Source organism: Gavia stellata, chromosome 10 (assembly GCF_030936135.1).
Source record: "Gavia stellata isolate bGavSte3 chromosome 10, bGavSte3.hap2, whole genome shotgun sequence".
NCBI lineage: Eukaryota > Metazoa > Chordata > Aves > Gaviiformes > Gaviidae > Gavia > Gavia stellata.
The window spans coordinates 24,890,383-24,915,622 of record NC_082603.1 but is presented as its reverse complement, the minus strand read 5'-3'; the positions used below and the strand labels follow the sequence as shown (position 1 = coordinate 24,915,622).

The following is a 25,240-nucleotide window of genomic DNA, read 5'->3' as shown; positions in this document are numbered from 1 at the left end:
AGCAGGATGAGTGTGACTCCTTGCAGCCTGGTTCCGGACAGTCAGGATTTGATTCATTGATTCATTTATTTTTATTTGCCTTTTGTGTCTGGCAAGCTGAATACGGGGCTGCAAGCAACGCTCTTTCTTTAGGTCCAGCAGAAGGAAGGTGTTTCCCTGAACCTGGCTGAGTCCGTGCTTCCCAGGCTGCGGGCAGGATGCCAGGGCATCTCTGGAGGCACTTCCACCATCTTCTCAGGGATGCAGGGAAAGAAGCTCACCTCTCCCTCCTGCTCCATCATGGGAGTGGACATCTAAACAGTGCATGCTGATAAGATATCTGAGTCCTCCAGGAAATCCCCTGCAGGCAGAGCTTCAGTTTCCATCGTGTTTTGTGGCAGGCTCCGTGACAGGCATCTGCTGACCATTCATGCTCCCCACTGGCCTGGCAGCCAGAGGAGGAATGAAGAGAAGTAAAGGAGGGGGCCTAGCCTCTCTGGGGATGGAGACGAGGTTGTAACAGACCAGGCACTCCACAAAATTGCCCTATTGAAGGATGAGCTGAAGCTCTTTGAGGGTCTTTTGAGGGACAGCAAACCTCTCCCACACCTGCTGGCACCATTCCATCCCAGGAGGAGATGGAGGTCCTGATGTGCCCTGACCAGTTCCTGACTGGAGGTTGAGAAGACCTGTAATGGCTAGGAATCAAAAAGGTTGGGGAAAAGGTAAATAATGATTTAGAAAAGGTGCTCTGAGGTGATGTGACTGAGGAGGACAGAGCCAGTCCAACTGGTCAGAGCCCTCCTCCAAGGAGCCGACCAGCTGAGCATCCCCAGCTGTGTACCAGGGTGCAGCTCCTGCCCACGTCCCCAAACACTCGAGCCAACGTGGGACAATTCCTGCTCCTGGGCTGCTGCCAGGGCAGTGGATCAGGAGTCCTACTTGCAGCCTAGTCCACAGCTTCAACCCATCATTGGGAATCAGCTCATGGGTGCACTGAGATTAAGAGCAAAACAGATGTTTATACGGGTGTTACTGAAGTTTTCAAGCATCCTGACTGACCAGTGTTGGAGCTGGGATAAGGACAGGAGCCCCTGGGTCCCAGCCCCAAGACAGGCAGCAATGCTGTATATTCAATAAATAACTGGGGTATTTACTCAAATGAATGACTCTGAGCCTGTTCCAAGGAGTTAATTTAGTGCTAACTGGCTGGATGAAAATGAAAAGGTCTCATTTTACATTAAGAATGATCACCTGACAGTTTAACTGAATATATTATGACAGGATTTATATGGCTATATAATTTTAGGGTATATTTGGAAAATTATTATCCTGATTTAAATAAACACGATCTTGAGAAAATCAACACGGAGTCAGGAACTTTTCACACAAGAAAAAAGGCAAGAAACTGTCTCAGAAGTGAACCTCAGTTGTATCTTGTGCCTTCCACCAGCTGCTGCTTTGTAAACAGCAGGATCCCAGAGTTCATAGTAAGTGGCAAAAATCCCAAAGAAATCCTCAGTTTCTCTAACTTACAAATCTCTAATGAATACAGCACAAACTTCTTACCCCAAATGTCTTTGCAGCAGGAGGGGAGCAGAGAGGGATCCCAGCAGATTGTGAGGGCTGGAGGGAGGAGGGGGTGGAAGGAGGCAGAAAGAAGAGGTTTGGGTGTAAAAAGTGCCCCTTAAAAAAAGTGTTGCTTAAAAGGGTCTTCTGCGAGGAAAAAACAAAAAAGTGAGAAATCAAAAGCAAATACATTGTTGACTTGGGTAAAGGAATTGCTTTCATGCATCCTGTTTTCCAGGGGATGTTCCCACTCTCCGAACAGAAATGGGGCACAAAGGAGGCTTTCGGGCACTTTTGCTTCTGGTACTCAGGGGCAGTTCGCAGGCTGCATGCTTCTGGTTCACACAACAGCAGCCCTGAAATGAGGCTAAAATAAGCCCCATTGCCCATAACCCACGGGACGGAGGAAAGGCTGCACAACACGGCACGCTCCTATTGCATTCCCAGCAGGTCTGCAACACGCCAGTGCCTGCAGCCGGCGTTGGTGCAAATCCCTTTGGCCAAACCCGTGCTGATGGGCCACCAGAGCTACTTTCCACGAAGCTGTGCCCATCTCCTTTCCAGCTTCCATAGGCTGTGGTGACTCGCATGAAGGGGCCTTAGTGCAAACAAGTGTCTAGGACACAACCAGCTGCCTCCTTCAGCCTCCCCAGGTCCTGAATCCCTTTCCTCCTCATCCTGTGTCTCTAAGTGTAATTGTATACAAGAAAACCCTCCTCAAGGCTTGTTCTGTTTTACAGACTGCCCGACGGGATTACCTTTCCTGTCATTTTGAAGCTTGTATAAGCATGCGACTTACACCACTCAAGCTAAATCACACTCAAGGCACTTTGTCTGTCTAAATTGTTTTGAGGACCAAGTCATTTATTTACAGATCAAGTTATTTATTTAGTAAAAAATAAACTTAAAAAACCGAATTCTAAATTAAATAGAAGAAGTAGGTAATAAGGACACTGCAGTCAAGTAGCAATATCCTGTGGAGCAGATAAGTGCCAAATAGAAATGATCTTAAATACGCTGAAAACTGCACTGTCTGGTCTCAGACCACACAAAGAAAAGGCAACTTATTTGGTCAGGCGCAGTCTTCCTGAGAGGTAACACTCACTTAGATATTACAGTGATGATAGGCAGCCTAGACATATCCAAGACAGGTAGATCGATTATTCCTGTAGCAGTAACCTTGGGGCAATATTTGTCTGTCATAACCCCAAAGCAGATCAACTAACATTTAGGGACTAATCTGATGCCCAATCCAGTCAGTGCAAATTTTTCCATTTATTTACTTCCACGGCTGCTGGATCAGACCTTTTGAGACTGCAAAATATCATATGAGCTCCTCTTGCCACTGGAAGAGCTGTAAATGTGCAAAGAGCAGAAGTCAGGAAGAGCCAGGTGGAATTTGGTCATGGGTTTATTAAGTAACAGAAACATCACCCAGAGCTGGAGGGTCTCAATGCCCAGAGCGGGGATCAGTGGCACACACAAGCCCCTTCATGCACTTGCTTTCTGCACGGTGAGCACGGGCTTGCTACAGGAACACACCTAGGAGCGCATCGGGTATGGGGCACATCTCCACCTCCACGCTGGGAAACCGGTGGCATTCACAGGGCACAGGGGTCACCTGGAGCATCACCGCCCCACATCTACGAGCAGGGATGTCTTTCAAAGAGCAACTAGATGAGGCCAAAGTCTGCGTGCGTTCCCTCCAGTAGGAATCCAAGTGCCAGAGCTGACTTTCTGGGGTTTAATCTGGATTTTAAGTGGGTGTTAAAAAAAAAAGAAAAGGCTCATCACAGAGGGGACTGCGTGCTTTAAAGCGCTGCAGCAGGCTCTGAGAGTCCACTTATTTCTGAGTGAAGATGGATACCTCAAGAGGTTCTCCTCACCAGTAAATAATTCATAAAAAACAAACAAGCCCAGGTCTGTTTGAATTAGAACAAAATATTTCTTTAGAAAAGTGAAGTGATTAAGCACAGGAGGAGCTGGAGATGACAGCTGGTGTCTGCAGCTCCTGATGAGTCACCTTCACTCGCCAAGGCCCCTCTCCCTGGGAAGTGCTGCTGCTTTTTTTTAACCCTTTGAGATTCCCAGGAATGATTTGTCACCGGGGTTATTAGCATTTCTCCCGTGATATCGACAGCTTGTCTTTCCTCCTTCTAACCAGTGAGTGATTTCTTCACACGCTCGCCAAATATAGCCAAATCACCATGGTAAACGTATCGACAGAATCATATTAACAGCTGCTGAGCATTTACAGGGCCGTAAGTTACACAAAAAAAGAAGGAAGGAAAACACACATGGAAATAAACCAACTCTGATCAGCAGTGACAAGCATTTATTTAGGAGTCACTCGATGGAAATATTTTTTATGCTTTAATTGCTAATTATAGGCTCCTACAGAAGGGTGGCTTCGGACAAAATTATCTCTTTAAAATGGAGCATTAAGCCAGTGTGGAGCGCACCCTATGCGGATGTATCTTAGGGAAGCAGGGGAAGAAGGATTTATCTTTCAAGTGCTGCCCTTATTTAAATCAAGCCTGAAGTTTGCAAGCTAAAGTTACATCTTTCCTGACTTACCAAGCAAGGACCTTTTACATTTAAAGTCTAGGTGAGAGCTGAAAACAACATCTGTATTAGCAAAAGGGAGGCCTTTTCAAAGTCCTTTTGCTGGGGATGCCTGAGCCCTGGTCCTCCTCCCGCCGCTGGACACTGCTGGGCTGGGTTTCGCCGCCCGTGTGCTCGCCAGCCACCCTTGATCTAAAGCAATGCTTCTCCCAGTGCAGGTCGCGACCTGCTGGGGGTCACAAAAGGGCCCAAAAAGGGCCACCAGGTAGCGGGCAGCAGCTGGCAGCACCCTCGCTCCTCCGCTCGCAGCCGCCCGGACCCCTGGGCAGAGCGTGGGAAGACGATGCCACAGCCAATGACAGCCACGTTCAGGCAGGGAGCTGCGAACTTCCATCCATCACGGCGGCAGGCCAGAGCCTCCTGCCTGGGGCAGAGCATGGCTGTGCAGCTGATTGTCACCTCTCTGCCCTGCAGAAAAGGGCCGACGCTAACTCAGAGGGTTGCTTAAAGTCAGATTAGCCATGGAGGCATGGCGTGAGACAGGCTTACATCAGCCGCGGCACCACGTTCACCCCATAGCCCTGTCACGTCACCTGGGGACAAGCTCTCCGCAGCCTCTCCTGCACCTGCAACCACAGGACAGGCTGTGCCAGGCCACCGGGAGAAGACAGCCTTTTTTCTCCTGCTCGCCTTTCTCAGTGTGTTCAAGACACGCTGCCCATCCCCTACCTGCCTCCTCATTTGGGGGGTACGGTTTTACCAGGGACACACAACAGATATGTGTAGGACTCTCAATACTTCCTTTGACCCACCAAAGGTCCAGTATTGTTTCTGAAAACAGTCTCAGGCTGCGGCAGCGATCTCCCCCAAGTCCTAGCCCTTTCATCCCTGCTCCTGTTTCCTACAGACACTCCCACCACCGCCGAGGCTCCAGCACCTGACGCCGATGTCCTGAGCCACTCTTGTTTTGCAAGCTGTGGGTATTAAGTCCTTTCCATTTTCCCCGCAGGCTGCTGCTCCTGGTTTTCTCTGCACTGTTAATATCTTTAGGTATAAAGGCAGTGTCTCGTGGGACAGAAGAGCAGTTTGTTTCTCATCCCCATGTCACGAACAGTGAGACAGTCACTGGTGACAACATGGAGCACTGCAAATTCATTTAACATAAATCAGCCTGGTTTTGTACACCTACAGCATTTTGGGCTAATGCTCTGTCTTGTGGGGTGAATGAGGGAACTGGGGTAAAGAGAAGGGGAAGATCACACAAGGTACGACTCAGAAGTGCCGTTTTTTTTTAACCCTTTGAGATTCCCAGGAATTCCTCAGGAGCTAAAGCATTTCACAAACAGCTGACAACTGGTGGAAATTACTGATGAGGAACCAGCAACCCCTAAAGCTGCCTCCACACCATCCTGCATGGGATGCAGGACCTGCTCTGCTTCCAGGGGGGCACCCACCTCCCCAGGGGGCTCGTAAAAGAAAAACTAACTTTCTGTACAAGGTCAAACGCACAAGAAGGGCTGCTTGTGTTGGGCAAAGAGCAGAGACCCACAGGGAACTCACCCTCAAGAAACTTGGATGTAGAATAAAAAGGCTGCGCTAGCCAGACCCTCAAACAGCCGGTGTCTGCTGGGCCGTGGGCTTGGGACCACAAGGGAGAGAGGAAGAGGAGATGAAGTATTTCTGCTGCATGGGGACACCCACAGTCCCTACCACAGGCACTTCACCAAGGTGCCTGTGTGAGCAACACCACGACACTGCAGTCCCTTCATGATCAACAGAGACAATCTGGATTGTGGTTGCACTGCTCACTGCAAGGGGCCGGGCTGCCCGAGCCACATGAGGATGGCAGGACTGGGACCCTCCTCGCCAAGCAGCACCCTGAGCTGCAGCACAGCTTGGGAAGAGGACTCTCCTTGTACCAACCGCTCCCATGCAATGCATCATCATCCAGCACGCAGGATGACTGAGCCCGAGATAATGCGCTTCAGTCACAACCACAACCCGGTCTGCATCCACAGCCACTGGACAAGCATCAAACCAACACTGGCATCATTTTTAAATGCGCAATTTGGGTACCTCGGGTAGACCCTTCACTGTGAGAGTTTACCTTTAATAGCTGCTACTTCAGGATTTGCAAGGACTGGTCTGCCACCCTAGTATTTGGGAAGCAGCCCTGAAGGACAGTGCTTTTAGGCTCTCATTTCTTCCTAGAGTCAACAGATTTCTTTAAAGCTAACCATTAGAGTAATGGGTTGTTTTTTCTAACCACACTTGGACAAGCCCTCACGGAGCTGAATTTCACGAGAGTTGTACTCAGCTCTGCAGCTTCCTCCTGTCAAAGACAGAGATGGGATGGGATGGGGCCTGGGCACTATTAACATGCAGAGAAATCTGCTGAGACCCAAAAGCCGAGTGTGCCTACTCATCCTGCTCTCTCTCCCGCAGCATCCCCTAACATCATTAGAAGTCTAGGGGAGAGATCCTTGCAATTAGCTGCTTCCCAGAATCTCCTTGTGCCAACTCGGAAAAGGGAAGGTTGGAGGCTCAGGTACAATTTGCTAGCCCCAAAGCAAAGACAGAGAGATGGGGGAAGGAATGGGCATCATCTGAGACACGGAGAGGAGTCGTCGTCCCCAGGAAAAGTGCTTATTCCAATCCCACCTACTTTCCTCTGGCATTTTTCAACCCAGATTGGGGTCTTGAATCAAAGTAACTTCTCCCACCTCTGCTGCTCACACTTCTCCTTGCCCTCTCTGGAAAAAACACAGACTAGACTACAAACTGAAGACACAAAAAGTTAGCGCAAAGCCTTTCTTTAAAAATTAGATGAAAAAGGTGCTTTAGTTCTCCATTTCTTCCCTCCAATCACCTTCCCCATTCAGCTCCTTACCCTCACACATGCCCTTTCCTTCCCCAAACTCCTTCATTCAACAAAAAAACCCCAACAAAAAGAAAAGCACCCACAGGAAAATATGCGCTCTCCTACTCCATCTGTCCTTAATTTCTCTCCCAGCTTTGCATCTCTGCAGCCCTCTTCTAAAGCAGCCCAATCGCCTGATGGTGGGGCTGCAGAAGGGTCACCCCAACCCGGCATGCCAGGGTCAAGGTATTTGAAAGGCTGAATTCGGCTCTCCACGAACTCAGCTATAAAAACTCTCTGGAGAGGCTCCGCCAGCATCTCTCTGATTTCTCCGGTGGAAACTCTGGCCTTTCTGGTTTCTGCACCCAGGCTTCCTCATCCTCCTTTCAAGCTGTTAGTCAGTAGGTCTACGGAGCTGGGGAGGGGCAGGGTAGGTCAGCAGGGGCGCGAGTGAGACAAAAAGCTAATTAAGCAACATCCAGCCCTTGCCTAGAGAGTGGGGAAGCGTCCGAGGAGCAGTGGCTGGGGGACCACCGGTGCCAGCGACACCACCGCATAGCATCTCTCTCACGCTCCCGGGGATGCCCGTGCGAGGAGCCGAGCCACTGACCACGCCACAGCTCTTGGCAAGCAGCATGCCAGAGGGGAAAGGACTTCTGTCCTCCTCTTCCACCCCAGCCCTGTGCCCAGCTTAATAAAATAAACTCCTTAAGGCAGGGGCTGCAAAAAAGAGATCTCCCTCCATCTCCTGGACTGTTAAGCCTCTTAGAAGTTAGAATGGGAAGGAAGACAGACAGACACAGACAGACTGGGCCAAGCAGCTTAGGAAGGCCCCAAGAAGAGACTGGTCTGTGACTGGGAAAGCCTGCTCGGGACAGTGGGATGGATTTCAGCTCCCAGTTTTTCCCAGCCATGCTCCCTGCAGGTAGGCCCAGGCTGGACAAACCTCCCCTTTCTGTGTTTTGGGGTGGTTCTTTTTTCACCGGGGACTAGCACGGTGCCAACGGCGGGGCAGCTGCCCTGGGGAGAGAGGCTCCCCAGCAAAGACACCGCTGGCCCCCCCGCAGTGAGAGTGCCACCCTCCTGCCACTTGTCAGGGGAAACGCAGCCGCCATGGGGACCTGGACCACCGGGGGATGGGATGGAGGAACAGGGCAGCATCACCACTCGATACCTCCAGCTTGACCCCAGCAGCATCAAGCTGTCCCTTTGGGCCCACCATTCCCAAACAGGAGCTTTCGGGACCCACGGAAGAATTGCACAGTCCTGCTTTTATTCAGTCCTCCTTTTAAATGACATCTCAGGCACCGTCAGCTCCCTTAGACCTCTGCCCCAGGGCTTCAGCAAGTTTCTTTTTCACTCTGTTAAATCAGCGGATGGCGTGGTGGTGCAGAGCTATGATCGCTGCTTCTGGAGAGCCACATTCCCTCTGCCCTGCTGCAGTGGGTACACAAGGCTACAAGCTCCCTGTCAGCTCATTCATGCTTCTCACTGATGTGTTGCGATGTTCAGAGGCAGGGTGCCCTGGAGGCCCAAGGAGCTGGGGCTTCCTTCCAGCCCCAGAGCACCCGCCGGGAGCAGGACCTGTGGGGTTTGAAGGACTCACATCAGGTCGGAGCTGGATTTGCCTGTGCACTGGGGAAGCACCTAGCATCGTCCGTCTGTGTCACCTCCAGCATCACCCAGCTTCCAGGAAAGGAAACACCAGCTCATCTAACCCTAAAACATCACGGCTTTGTACTCAGGCAGCTGGACCTACCCCGAGGAGGACGAAGAGATATGAAGCCATTTAAAAGGAGAGACCCAAAGCGAGGAACTGAGCCACCCTGGACCACCACATAAATATCTCCGTAGTGAATCAGCCTGCTAACAGCACCCTCAGCAGCCTACAAGAGACTGTTACCCACCAAGGAGCCCTTCCTCCTCACGGCAAAGCGGGGAGTAGGTGCCTGGCACCCCAAGAGCCGTGACTCATCTGCGAGGTGTGATGGCGCTACCGGGAGCAGGAAAAATAGACGAAATGCTACTGCCAGAAGAAATCTACATCAGCTTCCACAAGGATCAACCTCTGGAAACCGAGCGAGGTTCCTGCTCTGGCCCCTGCATGGCCGGGACCGCAGAAGTTACCTGCGGTACTTCTCCAACCCTCTGCACATCAGCCCAGGGAGATGTGGTACCCATAAGTGCAAGCTGAGGATGCAGGAGGCAGAAGTTTGCTAAAGATACACACACTAAAAGCTGTTCAGGCAAGCTGTGCCAATAGTCTCATTCTTCATGTAAGAGAGCTCCCTCTAGGTTAAACACCAGGGTATTTCAGAAGCCATTGCTCATTCTGGAGTCCACGCTCTGCCTGATGCCTTTATCTCCGGAGAGGTGTCTATCAGTCGGAAAGCCTGCAAGCACCCCAGAAAACACGGGGTTTGCTTTCCGCCCACAACCCGGCCTTCCTGCTGCGGGCACCGAGCGCCCGCGTCTCTGTGCATTACGTGCACACGCATGTGTGATGCACGTGCCCTCGTGTGTTGCCCTAAACCACAGGTCCTCGGTATTTCACCCACCAGAGCCACTCTGATGTGTTCAGCTGGAGCTACACCAGGGAAGGAGCCGACCCACAATTTCTCCAGCCCCAAACCCAATCTTTACCCTGCTTTGAATTTTTCCACAAACTGATGAGTGGGGGAGTTCAGCAGAGGCTTTCAAATTCACAGAGCTAGAAAAATCAGATGGAAAAGACTTAATGCCAGAAAATGCAGGACTGTTCCCTTCCGTGGGATCCCAGGAGCTTTGTGCAAACTAGTTTTAAACCTTGAAGTCTTTAATACAACCTCCTGTTTTATTTTTATTTTACCTAGACTGGTATTTACTAATAAATATGCAGCTCGCTGTATACAGAACAGCAGGTAGCTCCCATTTACCGCTGTATATAACCAACTGCAGTATTCAACACCCTTACTCTGCTATGCAGTATAATACTCACAATAAAACACATACCGTATTTGCAACTGTGTCCATGCTACTATTCCGGTACGTGACACACATTAAAAAACAAATTCAGAACATAGAAAAGAATTTACCATTTACACAAAAAAAGATGTGTTGGGATTTTCAATAAGTTCTAGCATAATACAGTATCATTTTTATATCTTGTCTGCTCCCTTGGTCTTGCTGATTTAATACGCCTTTTCTCTCTATAACCATAAACCTATAGGTTGTATATAGATTTTTTTAAACATAATATACGGTGCCAGTGTGTATTTATAAAACTTTACCATAGAACTGTAAGAATTGTCAGAATGACTCAGTCCAAGGGCCATCCAAGCCAATATTCTGTCTCCAACAGTTTTTCCCGTTAATATGGATTAGGCAGACAATATAGTTTACTACAACCTCATTTTATAACTATGCTAGTGATAATAATACTGCCTTGTGTATAAATGCTTCTAGAGCACAGTGGAGAGGGAAACAGCATCGTCCCCGCAGGCAGGGAAACTGAGGCAGGAGAGATGGAGATTATAAATATATAAAACTTATTTTATATATATATATATATAACTTGATGGAGATTATGTATAACGAGGAGCCACCAAGAGCCCTGGATAGCACCACCACTCACTCCAGCCCTTGCATCCCGCCATGCAGCCCTGCCAGGCACCAAAAGACGGGACACAAGCCAGGGGGATGCTGCCCTGGGAAGAGTTAATGGTGGAGGTCTCAAGTCTAAGCGCTGCAGGTGTCTGCTTTTAATTCTTTGCTGTTCTTCTCCCAAACAGCCCAAGGATTTCCACCCTCCCTCCTTCTCCTTTACAAATGAGTGTTTAGCATAAGAAGAGAGGCAAGAGGAGCCAGGACAGCAGGGAGATCTCCTACAGCCCTTTCTAGGCAACCTGAGCAGGCGGGAAAAGGCAGCTGGCTGGAGCCCAGCGAGAGAGCAGGGACCATGGGACGAGGCTTTTCACATCTGGTTAAGTACTGCTAAACCCTCCGATGAGCTGCCTAATTATTACAACACTTCTGCCGAAAAATTAACGTGCTTGGCCGGCTGCACTGGGGCAGAAAGGGTAGGAAAGCAGCTGTCAGGATGCAGACAGCGATGGGAGCACCAAGAAAAGAGGTTTGTGGCACAAGAGCAGAAGAGCAGGGTAAGGAAGCTCTGCCTGCAGGGATCCTGCTGAGAAAACAGCCTCCTCCCTGCTTCTTTTGCTGCAGGGCCCCCAGGAGAGGACAATACCAACGGAGTTCTTACTTTAGCAAGGGCAGCCCTTGCAAACAGCTCAATAGAGATGTCCTGCCTACCAAAACCAACAGAATGACCTGCCAGCATCCCAAAAAATACATGATTATCCTGAGGACCCAACAGCAGGGCCAGGAACAGAACCCAGGGCGCTGGGCTCCCCTCTGCCCAGCCTCCGCTCACCTCTCATTCATGCTGAGCCCTCATTTCAGTAACTTCCACAAAATCCAAGCTTGGCACCTTATTTCTTAGTGGTGAGACACTGGAATAAGCTGCCCAGGGAAGCGGTGGAGTCACCATCCCTGGAGGTGTTCAAGGAACATGTGGACGAGGCATTGTGGGACATGGTTTAGTGGGCATGGTGGTGTTGGTTGATGGTTGGGCTTGATGATCTTACAGGTCTTTTCCAACCTTAGTGATTCTGTGATTCTGTGGGTCTCTATAGGTCCTATAGGTACGGTACCACTGAGGGAGCATCATTCATATGCGCATCTCCCTACAAAACCTGCTTAAACAGGGTTGCAAAAAGGACACTGGTAGCTCATGGGTACTGCTCCCCCAGGGCTGCCGTCTCCATGTCAGGTTATCACAAGCATGCCGGTGGGTAAGCCTCTTTCTGCTACAGCTGTGGTGGGTTTAATCTCTCTCCCTAGACAAAAAGGTGGGCTTATTTCCCGAGAGGTGTCCAAGCACACCCAGAGCAAAACCAAGTACACTGCAGCAAAAGCAGCAGCCCGCTGGGTGCCTTTTACCCACATTTGATGAAATTAATGACACAAAAGTAAGTATAAAGGCTAAGACAAATAGAACTGGCAACAACTTGAACCTTTGGCCTGTCCTTTGAAAGTCTCTGGCAAGACTCAAATCTTCTTGATCTGCTCACTAAAGGGATGACTGTCCCACAATTATTTTCCAAGCATTTGTTGGCAAGTTGTAGGAGGAAAAAGGCATTTCACTGAAGCTGTTAGTACAAAAGCTCAGCTCCAGCCAGGGCCCTGGACTCCACTTCAAATTATAATATTTTAAGTACCTGAAAATAAATATTTTGTCAGCTGCTGAGAATTAAGAAGTAGCTTCGACCTTTCAGAGAGGGGAACCCTGCGGAGAGCGGCGAGCCTCAGAGAGTTAGTTGCAAAACAAGCTTTGCCCAAGCCATTCAACCTGTCTAGCACACACACAGCCTCCCCTCCCACGCTCCTGGCTCCTTGCAAGCTGCCCAGCGTGTTCTGGGGCACGATGGGCTCCCATGCACCCGGCAGCTCCTTCCCGGCTGGGAAGCGCGCTAACGAAAGACACTGGAGCAGCACTGCACTGTAAACTGGACGCTACAGGTAAAATGAGCATCCCTGAGACAGCAACAGCGGCGTGTCAGGGCTTCCTACTAAGAGCTGCCAGTCCACTCCTGCGTTGCTCGTTGGTGCTATTGTTTCATGACACACCATGCACAGGCCAAGGAATTTTATCCACAAGGATTAAAAATACTCACTTTCATTTTATAACATTTGACTACGACAAAGCGCCTGGGTGGATGTACCGATCACCTCTCCGACCTCTGAGCCACAATGAACACTGTTTGTGCTCCAGCGATGGCAAAAGGAACCCACACAAAGCAGAAGACCTCTGGTTTTCCAGCAGAGCTCAAAGAGTTAAATCCCTCTCCCTTCCCCCCAATCTTTCTGCCTTTGGCCTTTAGATCAGCCCTGGTTGCCAGTGAGGACTCATCGAAACACCACGAGGCTGGGCCTGTCAGGAAGGAAACCAGCGCGTCCAGAGTTTTGTTGTTCTAAAGACTTTTTTTATTTTATTTTACTGCTCAGGAAGGAAGCCAGAGCCTGCGCTTCGACTCCAAGAATGTCGATTACTCATCCTTCCCTGCATTATTTCTTTTATCTCTCACTTTTATCTACCTTACTCCAAATTTTTCCCCCTGGTTCTTTCTCTACCATTCCTAGCCACTGTTTTCAGCTGTTCGTTCAAGTTTCACCAAAAAAACCCCAGCTGGCAACTCTTTCTTCACGGTAAATCCCAATGGTAATGTTTATTAAACAAGCCTCCATCCCTCCCCCCATGCAGCCTTTTCAATCCCGGTGTAACCATCCGGGTACCACGGTTATAACCACTGCCCTAGGACCCGAGCACCTCCGAAATGTGAATGCAACCACCCTCAGCATACGGCTGTGCTACGAGAATATCGTAACCTCCGCGTTAAAGACAGGCGATGAGAAATGACTCTGCTTGTCCAAGGTCAATAGACTCCACAGCACAAGCACAACCTACGCTCAGGGCTCTGCCCAGGCAGCCCTTCCCTCTTCCTGCTCCGTGTGGCTGTGGGGAGAGGGCATGCTCAGCTCTGCCGATAAACGTGCCCTTCATCTTCAATACCCCCACACCAGTCGAGCTAGAAACGTGCAACAAAAGTAATACAATCGGTATGTGACGAGTTGATGACACATTTCCTTAGCTGCAAAAAACGTGGGTCCTGGATCACCCGAACGTCAGTGAGCCACCTGAGTACATAGCAGAGGGACTATCAGCAAGTGGTGTCTAACTGCCTTCTCCTCCCAGGGTCTGCAAAATCCATCACACCTCCCGGGGATTTCCTTTTCTTCTTTGCCCAGGTGCAGCTAACAGCCCAGACACAACTGGCAACATCTGGGAGAACACAGACCCAGATGTTTCTCATTGACATCGTAACCTTCCCCAGCCTTCACCAGGGTGTACCCGCTCTCTGGGGTGGGTGCCTGGGTGGGAGATGCACATGCTTGAGGGCAGAGTTGGGTCCTCTCACTGTTCCTGAAAAGGTCACCAAAGGTGAAGCATTTTTTTAGTTTAAGGCCCCTTCTTCCTTGAAATGTGCCATAAAACCTGAGGCCTGATCCGGACCGCACCATACACAGCTTCCCCAGGCTGCAACACCCACAGCGTCTGAGTTCCACGCAAGTGAGGCCGACTCCAGTTCTCTCTGCCCAGCTCTGTCTTGCTCTAACACAATCCTCCCCTGTTTCCACTGTTAACGTGTTGTTTTCATTTTAAGAGGGGAAAATAATGAGATGGTGGGAACATTACTTCTGGCTAACGGAGGCAGAGATCTGCAAACTTTCACGGCTTACTTTTTCCAGTATATCCCAGTCCTGATCCAAATATCATCATACTTATTTCAGTCCTGGACCCAACATGAGACTGGACACAACACATTGGCCAAATTAAGACAGAAATAACTTGTAGCACTTTTCTACTTCACACTTGCTCAAAGACCTCTTGCTGACATTAAATTTCTGGTCTGCAGTCTCCCTGCTTCCCCCACCACTGAATCTCCAGGCGCCTTCAACACAGCTTCCCTGAACACGTAAGCCCCAAATCTTGAGCGAAGGCAGGCTGCTGATCATCAAGCCTCCTCTGTAACCAGAAAAACTCTTGGAGAGCAACACTTTTGTGCATAAACCCAAATATGCAGAAAGGAGGGAGCAGCACAGACGGTGGCAACCAGCCCCAGGAGCAGACACCACAGGAGCAACACCAGCAGTCCTGTACAGGGCTGTGCACTGAGCAAAGCACAAAACCGAGGGCGAAGAAGCAGCGTTACAAGAGTTTAGCTGCTCGTTCTCCCCTTTGCCTGTCTGAGGGGCACCTCCTGATGTATGAACCCACTCAGGCTGGCAACTTTTTGATTGTGACCGTTAAGCTCCTCTGTTCGTGCTCCGCGCAGGATCACCCAGGTCACTGGTTGCTCCTTCATCTCCCCAGCAAAAAAAAAGGCCAGTGGTCAAACTGCCTCCTTGGGGAGGCTGAAGACAAGAGCTCAGGAGGGAAAAACTGTCACTCTGGCTAAGGACTTTGCTGGAGGCTCACCTCCAACCTATAGCTCTGGTAATGGGAAGTGAAACCAGTGTGCAAGGAGGAGAATAAAGAAGAGAAAGAAGTCGGCTTCTGCAGCCCTCTCGACGGTGCTGCAGCCTTTTGTCTGCATCTGACCTGCCCTGATTCTCAGTACCCAAGTTGGCACTTTCCACCCATCCACAGCCATCAGGACCTTGCAGTAACCTCCACACTGCAAACAGAGACAAGGAGACAAGGTTCCCTCTAACCTGCATGGGCCAAAGGTTGGCCTGGGTGCGGGGTGGCTTTGCTACGGCATGGCCAGGCCACCCTGATAAGGCCGAGGTGCAGCACCCAGCCCGAGGTGCAGCACCCAGCATGCCGGTCCCCCCCATGAGCCCTCCTCCCCACTCGCTTACCCCCGCATTGCCTCCTGCACAGCATGGGGGCTTGGGTGGGGACCCCGGCAGGGAAATCTGTGGAGTCTCCCCCCCAGACAGGGCTGGGACAGAGAACTCCTAAAGAAATCTTCAATACTGAAAGCAAGGTTGGAGGAGAAGGCAGAGCTGTGATCCGGTACCAGGTCTTTTCCCATCCCGGCACAACCGCAAAAGCAGGTTCTCTGCGATGAGGGATTATTATCCTATGTCTCCTTATAGCGAGGGATGTTACAGGAGAGACAATTCCACATACTAAATGGCTTTGGAAGTTGTTTCTTAAAGTACGGGGAAACAATATCAACATCAGATGAAAAGGCTGAGTCATTTTGAATTAAAAATATCTTAATTTGAAACAAAGTATCAAAAATCCCAATAGAAAGAAATGGCTCCCTCCGAGTTTTACTTTTTTCTCTGCCTACAAACCTGCTGCGTTTGGGGAGTCTCTACCCCCGCGGCACGCTGCTCGCCTGCGCGCTGACGTCCCAGCGCTTTCTCTTTTAGTTTTCGTACCAGAGCTGCAAAGCGCTCCACCTTCCTTCCAAGGAACGAGCCCGCGCTCGGGAAACCAGCCGTGCCAGCGAGCCCAGTGTCTGCAGCTGGACGCGCCCAGCCGCCCGCACCCTCCTCGGGGCTGCAGCATCACAAATTTGCAAAGCGCAGGCAAGGCTGCAGGACTGAACCAGCAAAAAACTCATGAGTAAAATCTCTTGTGTCCTTCCAAATTAAAAACTTGACGTTGGTACTCTGGTCGGAGCCAGTTAACTAAGAATCGGTGTTGCTGGGGGAAAGCAAGGACACAGTTTCCAGCTCTTCCTTTTAGTGATATCCAGAGACACTTAGTGCCTTCCTTTTCCCACTGCAGGACAGCCTGGTATTCACAAGAAAAAGTACAAAACACATTCTTCCTCTGCAATTCAGTGAGAGAGCAGATCTCGGCCTCAAGCTACCAAGAAAGGAAGGTTTTAAAACAATACTGATTAGAAACAATGTCCCCCAAGTGAGGAAAAATACTATGGAAGTGTCCCACACCTGAACTCAAAGCGCAGTTTCGCTGTCACCAGGACTCCCTCCCCATGTTATCTGCATTTAAGACAATAAATCTCTCTTTGCCCCTCTCCTTCCCAACATTGCTTTTCTCCTTCTTCTGTTGCTCTGGGTACTGCTGCGATTCACGACGCCAGCAAATGGTCGAAGGAGAGGAGAAAGCGATGGCTAAAGAAGAACGCCTGGCTTATCGCAACAACCATCCATGTTTTAAAAAAGACAAGACGAAGAAGAGGACAGACACAGATAGTACCAAAATCCACAGTACTTCTTCGGTCAGCACCTTTACTGACTCGAGGGCTAGATCCCAGAGAAGGACTGCCAATCTGGCCAACAACTACCCTAGCAGCAACAGGAAATACTTCAGCACTAAGATGTAAAGAAAACTGAATTCAGGGTCATAAATTTGCCCCAAATATCGGTAACCTGCAAGTTTATATACACAGGGATTGCTCAGGTCAGCAGAGCCAGGCAGGCAAACAGCAAGGTTGCATAAAAGGGGAGAAAGACACATACACAGATTACATGTGTAGATCTACCAAAAAACACACATGCCCTTCTTCAGAGGACGCTGTATAGGAATCCAATCCCACGTTAAATTTCCCAAAAAATCCGTTATTCCCAAAGAATTTCAATTGCTTTGCACAGCTGAAAAATGTCCTCAGAAGTCCCCAAATCTGCTATTCCATCCTGAAGAAGAGAGGTGAAAAATTCATAGGCCATCAAGCAAACTGACGTGATCAAAGAGCACCAGTGACATGAACCGCAGGATAAAAATTGTCACAATTTGCTTTCAATGGCTGCTTTTCTTGGAATATGGTATTAAAAGAAAACAACTTTGCCCCCACTAGGAATTTGCATTAGAAATCCATAATAAAAATAAAGCTTAATATTATACAAATGGGTACAGTTCTCTATAGTGCTCCTGATGCAGATTAAGGTTAGGCAGATTTTAGATGACAGTTATTTACCTCAGTCTAACACCATGTATGCACAAATGGAATTTATTTTATAGCCACAGATATTAGCCAGAAAAGGAAATGAGAGGAAATCTTACAGTCTCATGTAAAATATAATTATGTCTGTTTTCTACTCCTTGGAAGGCAAACAAAGAGGGAAAAATGAATCTGCTGCTAGCATTTAATGGGACTCATCTAAATTATATCAAACAAATAACAACCAGCAACAATTCACAAACACCTTCACTTTTATTTTTTCCGTAGGGGAATTCCAGAAACTAAGACCTCGTTGCCTTGAACACTTTCACTCCTACAGAGCAGGATTAGGCTCATGCCTGAGTATGTCTCTTTCCTTCAAGACCTTCAAATTATCAAAGAAAGAGAAAAAAAAAAATACGGAGGCACTAACGCTTATTCCTTCCCTCCTGAAATGTATGCCCATTCCCCCCACTTCTCCCAATTCCTTACGCAATCACCACCGATCAACCAGGAAACTGTTGCTAACTCTTGAATTTTGCAAGTTAGCAAGTAAAATAATAAAACAATGTTTTAACTGTCAGAGATCCTGGCTCGCAAAGTGCACTTTGGTCATTTCCTTTAATAACTGTAGTTTAGCAGTAATGATTTATAATAGTTCATAATATTCTACTAACTGTACTATATTAATAATACTAATACTTTGCCCTTGCCTAGTGTCTTCTGTCAGAAGATATCAAAGCAGCACACGCCGCCATGAGGGAGGTATCGCTATATCCCCGTCAGGGATCGGGAAACTGCAACTCCGAGCCGTGCCCAAGGTCGGGATTCCCGGTCCCCAACCCAGCACAGCAGCCACCGAGCCCGCCTTCACTTCTCCTGCCGTAGTTTTGTGACAGCAGCCGAGTCTGATCGATGGGACTGAAAATTTAATGTGATTAAATCCTTCTCGAAAAGCAGGGTTTGGCCAGTGGTTTGGGGGCCGTGGTTTTGATGGGAAATACCGAGCGAGATGGGGAGTTTGCCCTGCAATTGTACAATAAATATCCTCACACCAACATTCAGACACACGGAGCAAAAGAGGAGTGATGAGTATTTACTGCATCTGCGCCCATCTCTCCAGCAGGACATGGATAAATATGACATTTAGGTGTTGCTCAGCGCCCTGAGGACGGCGATTACGAGCCCTGACACCAACTCCCAGGGAGCCCAAAAAAGAAGAGAAAGGGCACGAGGCACCGCTGGCATGGCTGAGACGACATGAAAGCTGGCCGGATGGCAGCGGCTGCGCGGGGAAACATTTTGGAGGAGAAAACAGCCCCAGCCCTCCCCCTCAAACGATCAATTAAAAGCCATCCTTCTGCCGAGAGCCGGGCGAAGAGAGCAAACGAGGGCTGCGAGCAGAACAGCCGCCCGGCCGGGCTCTGCATGACAATTGCGGGGAAGGGGAGGCCGGAGGGGGTGGCGGGGGAGGCAGCCCCATCCCTCCTCTCACCATGGTGATTAGGTATTCCGAGTGCGCCAGATAGCCCCAAATAACAGAAAGAGAAATATAAACTGGAGACCGGCAGATCCAAGGCAGGCCAGATGGCCCCGCAGCCGGCAGGGGCTGCTCCCACCCAGCCCTTCCCCACTTTAACTGTTCAAACATTTCTTTATCCCGACAAGACAATTAAGCCGAACAGCATGGAAAGGAGTCTCGGCAACAGTTTGCAGAGGGAGTGGGAAGGCTGTTGCCAGAAAAGCAGAAAAAGGAGGTGACTGCTGCATACTCCAAGACATCCCTGCGGTGCACCTTGCTCCACGAGGACGGCATGTTTTCGGTGGTCAGACAGGGATGGATGCGTGGACCTCATCTCTGCTACTGCCCAGCAGCCTGCCCACCCCTTCAGAAAATCCACGGTTGCTCCTTCACTCCTCCTACATCATGCAAGGCACTGCACGACAGAAAGCAAATGTTCCACTTGATTTATTTCATTATTTCATAAGCAATGTTAAGCTTGCAATTTCCCATGGTCACGGCTGATTATTATTAGCAACAAAGCGTTACTTCACGTTAGACCCCAAATTTTACTGGCCTTGGAAGTGATGCATCCCAGCAGGAAGAGTCGTGAGTGATGGATGCGGGCACATGTGGATGTGTGCACATGGGCATTCCCCCTCCGACCCATTGTTCTGCCACAAAATATAAGAAAAAAAACCTTCTTCCCCCCAGCACACATACATACATACATACACACACAGTTCTCTACATAGGTCCCAGCCCGTAAACACAAAGCCCAACACACACATGTCTGACCGGGTGGGTGACTGTACGGACAGTCCTCGATCTGATTTCCAAAGCACTATGTTATTCAGGAATTCAAGCTGTGGTCATCATAGCCCTGATGTTCACCACCTGAAGTGTGATTTACATGTGATCAATAACAAACCAGTTGTTTCAAAAGGAAAACTAACTCGGTGCTAGAGATGTTCTTTAAAACCCTAAGGAACAAAGAGCTCAGTAACACGGTGCACAAACTCTCTCGCAGGGAAGGAACTAGCTGCAGGACAAAGTGGCTGTGTCCAAGTAACCAAGGTTAAATATGATTATCAAAAATAATGATAAAATGATGTTAATAGAACGACCCCCACTTTACCCACCGGTCCCAAGGGATGAACGAGGATCCCAGCCTGCGCACCAACTCAATCTCTCATCCCCAGGGCGCACGAGGAGCTGAGCGAGAGCCACCAGCAGTAGCAGGGAAACTGAGGCTCTGGCCAGAGGATGAAAAGCGAACGAGTGGCCAGGATGCAGAGGGTCACCTTCACACATCAGACTGTGCTCCACAAGAAGTCACAGACAACACACGATGAAGACCAAGCAGCAGACAGCAATGGGAAACATCTTCCATGGACCAGGGAGGCTGGGGGCACGGGCAGCCTCGCAGGGACAGCAGAGGTGACAACTCTGACAAGGTCCAGCTCTTTGCCAAGAGATCCTGACTTTGTCATGGACCTCTGCCTGTCACTTTTTGGGAAGGCGATGCCATGGTGACTGGGTACCGAAGGCCACTGGGACAGATTTTATTAGAAGCAAAGAATAAAACCAGGGATCTTTATTTTTTTTTTCTGATTTTAAAACAGGGCTATAGATCTCTTTTGCAGAAAGGAACATGCCATTTATTTCCACTCCTTCTAGGAATCTCAACTATTGTACGCTTATTAAAGGAAACCCATAAAACATGTCTCCCAGTGTCTTTAACACATGCTTTACAAGAAGCCCCTAAACTCTAACAAATGGCATTATTTTTCTCAGTAAGCACCTAAGAGAGCAGTTCCATCCAGTACATGTTACGTCTGCTTCTCCCTGGAAAGGCTCCGCTTTTGTACGTGCTCCCTGTACGCTCCATCGCTCCGGATGTCCTGAGTACCTGCATTTTACAGCAAGAGACAACTTGCCCAAACGCAGATATCTCAGCCCAATTTGCCGAGTAACAAGGAGCACAACCCCACCCAGATGCAGCCCAAAGGAGATGCTCTCCCTTCGTGGGATGCACAGTACGGGTACCGCTGGCAACCAACACCCTGCTTTAAAAGTAAGGAAAGGTTCACCCAAAAGACTGAGCAATCTCTACTGCACAAATACTTATCTTACGGGGCCAGGTGCTAACGTGGGTTACACCAGCACGTATCCCAAATAATTTTACTGAATTCTGCGAATTTCTTCCACTAGTGAAAAAAAGATGAGACTTCACTCCCATGATGCAGAGGACTAAATAGAGCAACTTCCAAACATCCCTGAGATGAAAATGCCTGACTTTGGATTCTCGTTTTGCTGCAAAGTATCTCAAATGTAAACCTATTTTTCAGGAATGTTAAATAAAACTCAGTGCATCGAATTCCGTTTTTTTTCCTTAAAAAAAAAAAAAAAAAAGCAAGTTTCTTAGAAAATCACCATTTAAGCTCTGGGGTAAACCAAACATTTTAATGAGCTATTCAAAAAAGATTCATGTGCAGTGGTACAGAAGACTACGCAGTGTAATCACAGTAATTCACCTTCCATGTAACACAAACCCCTTTCAGGAATCTGAAAAATACAACTAAATGGTTGAGCTCTGCAAATCTGAAAAGCACCCATTAGACACATTAAAGGTGTTGCTGATCTAAGAAAACGTTACAATTTTTGCTCGCAGTTGTAGAAAAGCCTTACTACATGTTTGCCTAGAAGCTACAGCCACCTACCTGCAACAGATTCTCCATCAGGAGCACAAGCAGGCAGTTTTTACCACGGGTTATATGTAACAATTACACAAGGAATCCACAAAACTTCTCAGAGACAGCAACCCCCCCAAAGTATGCATTTCTATGGAAACTCCAAAAATACGTGTGCAAATGTCAATGCAAAACAGGATCACGATTAGATCTGCAAACTGTGATCTCTCCAATTCCTCACTGCGGAAGTTTTTCTTTTCTGATGATCAACATCAAAGATCATTAGGATCCTCTAAAAAGCTCCGCCGCTCGCTCTCTCGGCCTTCAGCAAACGCACCCATACATGTGTATGCACACACCAAATAAACTCGCCGTGTTAATGGAGTGAAGTTTCCATGGTGCAGTATCTATATGTGATGGGAATATGATACAGAGCCAACAGACATATTTAGTGTACACTGTCCTGGTAGTTACAGAAGAATTTTAACGTCCATGAAATATCAGGGATGTGGCATTTGTTTGGCTCTACCCTGCAGCAAAGCATATTCAAGAAATTCAACAATACAGATAAGAAAAACAACAAAACAAAACACCTTCCACTTCTGCCCAAGTTTTCCAAGCTGCCTGCAAAGTTTTTATTCTGCTTCCTTTCCCCGGCAAGTCCCTTGCCGCAGCGCTGGCGGTGGGGGAGCCGGGTGTCACCGTGCCGGCCTCTCGCACGCGCCTGTGCAAAGCCCCGACTGCTCCCAGGAAGGAGAGGAGGACCCACGCTGGGCACACGCTGCTGGCAAAGGCAAGGCACGGCGGTAGATGAGGATGCGTCTGTCTGTCCACAGCTGTGCTCCATGTGGTCTAATTCATTTAACAGATTTACTTCTTTAAATGGGGTATCTGACAGGATTTTGCTAGCAAGATCCATGGCAGCTGATGCGCTCTAAATTCATTTAGCTAGCGGACCCGCTCCTCTGCTGCTACCTCCTGGAGTATTCTTTCGAGCAAGCTTCATTTCCACAACCAGGTTATATCGATAAGGGAAAGAGCATCGATAAAGACATCTCTAAGCCTTGCCATCTCACCTGCGTCCCCCCCCCCCGGGATAATTATATTACCAGTTTATACACATACACATCCATACGTGCTCCCACCTACAGCCTCTTCCCCTACAGACCCAAAAGAAGGGAGAGGAGATGCTGAACAATGAAAGGAGCTTACGGCACAAAAAGTAGCACGGTCGGGGGTGGATCAGAAGGAGAGGGGGGAGACAAATAAGAGATCGCATTCATAGTGCAAGGAATACACGGCTTCTGCCTTCAGTGGGAATTGTCCTGCCCTTGCAAACGCCGACATAAAAGACACACTTGCAGCATATTTCAAAACCAAAGAGCGATGGATTTACAAGGCAGGTTGATTTTATGATGACTTTTATTGAAAAGGTACGCTGGGTTTAGGCAGATGCCTTTTAGCGCCGGTAAGTTAGCACAGTGCCTAATTCAAGGAGACAGCCTGAGGAAGCAGTGCCGACAGGGGAGAGAGAGCCACAATGTCTCTATTACTCTCTTCGGCGTCATAAAGGGGAGAAGAAAAATCACATCTGAAAGGGAGAGGATGGAACGGTGCAGCAGGTTTGTGTTAAAAAAAATACAGTAATAATAACAACAATAACAGAATTGTTTTCTAGAAGAAAATTCAACAGAACAAAGGAGCCCACATGAAAAGCAAAGCAAACCACTCGCTCCTTGGTCTATACGACTGCATTTACAGGAAAACTCTCATCGTAAGTTAGCGCTCTTCTTCGGGGTACCACACTGCTGCCCCCCCGACCACTCCCCATGGTGGGTCACCTCCCAGCTCAGCAAAGCTGGAAGCCTGCCCTTCCCGGAGGACAGCTCTGCCCCTCTGGGTGGGCAACACCGCAAGGGGCAAGGTGGTGGGGGAGCAGGGAGTTACCGTCACGAGCATGCGGACTGGTTTTCTTCGGTCCTACCACCGATCTGTGAAAGGGCACATCGCCTTTCAACAGGCACCAAAGGGGAGAAACACTCAGAGAAAGCACACGGCAGATGTCAGGAAACAGCTTACTGAATTGTAAGAATGCATTCAGGTTTATGTCTCAAAGAGGGAGCTCGGTGGCTAGAAACAGTCTTAAGTTAAACAGAGGAAAAGACACTTTTGTCCTGTCCTGAGGCACAAATCCTGAAGGTGATGCATTTGCTCTAAGAATGATGTGCATGAAGAAAAGGTCAGAAAGGAATACCTGAAGAAGCAGGGGGTACACGTTTGCTGCAAGCTCTGGGAAAGTTTCTGGCTACACACTCCAGCTGAATCCTTGTTTACACACATATAATCCCTGTTTACACACATATATGTATCAACACCTATAGCCTTGCACTGGGGCACGGAAAGCCTTCTGCATGGTCAACATTGTCTCTCCAGCTGTGTGCTGGAAGACAAGTTTCCTTCAAGAGCACCACCTCACCTTAAAATCTGTCAATGTCCATTTAGAAGAGACAAGGCAATACTGCGTGGTTGAGCCTGGCAGGCAGGAAAGGCTGGTTTTCCTCTGCCATCAGCAGGAACCACAGCACTGCGGGACAATCACCTGTTGAGTATCTCAACGAGGCGCAACTAAAGAAGAACCAACAAGTCAACGGAGGTACTTACATCTGTCACTTCGGTCTTCAGGACTGGATGAGGTCTCCCGGTCAGAAATGAGGCCAGAAACGGCAAAGATCTTCTTCCCCGTATCATCAACTTTGAGGGAGCCGGGGGAGCTGGAGGGGAGCTGCGTGCCAAACTCGTACTCCTTCCCATCAGCGTCGGAGAAGCGCAGATGGGGTGAGTCAGTGTCATGGCAGTTTTTCAGGCGCTTGGCCGGCGTAAAGGCTGACTGGTAGCTCTCCCGGTCTTCAGTAGATGCAAAGGGGCGGAAAGCCCCAACGCCGCTGTGGTTCAACATACTGATCGGGGTGCAGTCCAGGTTGGGGGGTGCAAACTGGGGGTGGAGGTGAAGCAAGGACGGAGGAAAGTCACGGTTTGCAAACGCTCCCGGCACCCCACCTTGCCGGTGATACATGGAGGCAAAAGTATATGAGCCATTGGTAAAGGGAATATGCACGTCCTTATCTGCTGACACAGGGACCCCGAAAGGCCTCGGCTGCTGGCAAGGAATGGAAGCATCACGGCTGGCTTCGGCGGTGGAGGCGAGAACCATCAGTGCTGGGGAGGCCAGCGGGTTGGGGAGATAGGGCGAGTTCTCCATCTTGAACGCTGCCCGGTGTAAGTCCATCGGAGTCTCTTTCCTCAGCAGGATCACAAGCGGAACAATCTTCCCTGGAAGGAAGGCAAAGCGATGCCTGAGAATGGAGTGGGGAAAATTACTGGAGCATCATCACCCTCCGAACACTGCAAGGAAACAGAAAAGAAAAGAAAGCACAACCGGTTAGGTTTCTGCGCTCATCTCCCTGCGTCCCCATCCCCGCGCTCAGCTCCAGCAGCAGGGTGGCCACATGTGTTACAACCCACCGGCCGGAGACACGCCACTGTTCTCATTCAAGAAAATCAATAGACAACTTCACACACTAGTGGAATCAGCCCTGGCCCTCCAGGT

At 49.1% G+C, this 25,240-nt stretch overlaps 1 protein-coding gene across 3 annotated transcripts in view; it reads right to left on the bottom strand.

Moving 5' to 3' along the window:
* Positions 1-24,919, bottom strand: part of RNF220 (ring finger protein 220) — a 225,741-nt gene extending 200,822 nt beyond the window's left edge. For all 3 annotated transcript variants that reach the window (XM_059821814.1, XM_059821815.1, XM_059821816.1), the window contains exon 1: positions 24,295-24,919. In XM_059821814.1, coding sequence (XP_059677797.1) covers positions 24,295-24,919 — 625 coding nt within the window. The remainder of the gene's footprint in view (positions 1-24,294) is intronic.
* Between the last annotated feature and the right edge of the window lie 321 nt (positions 24,920-25,240).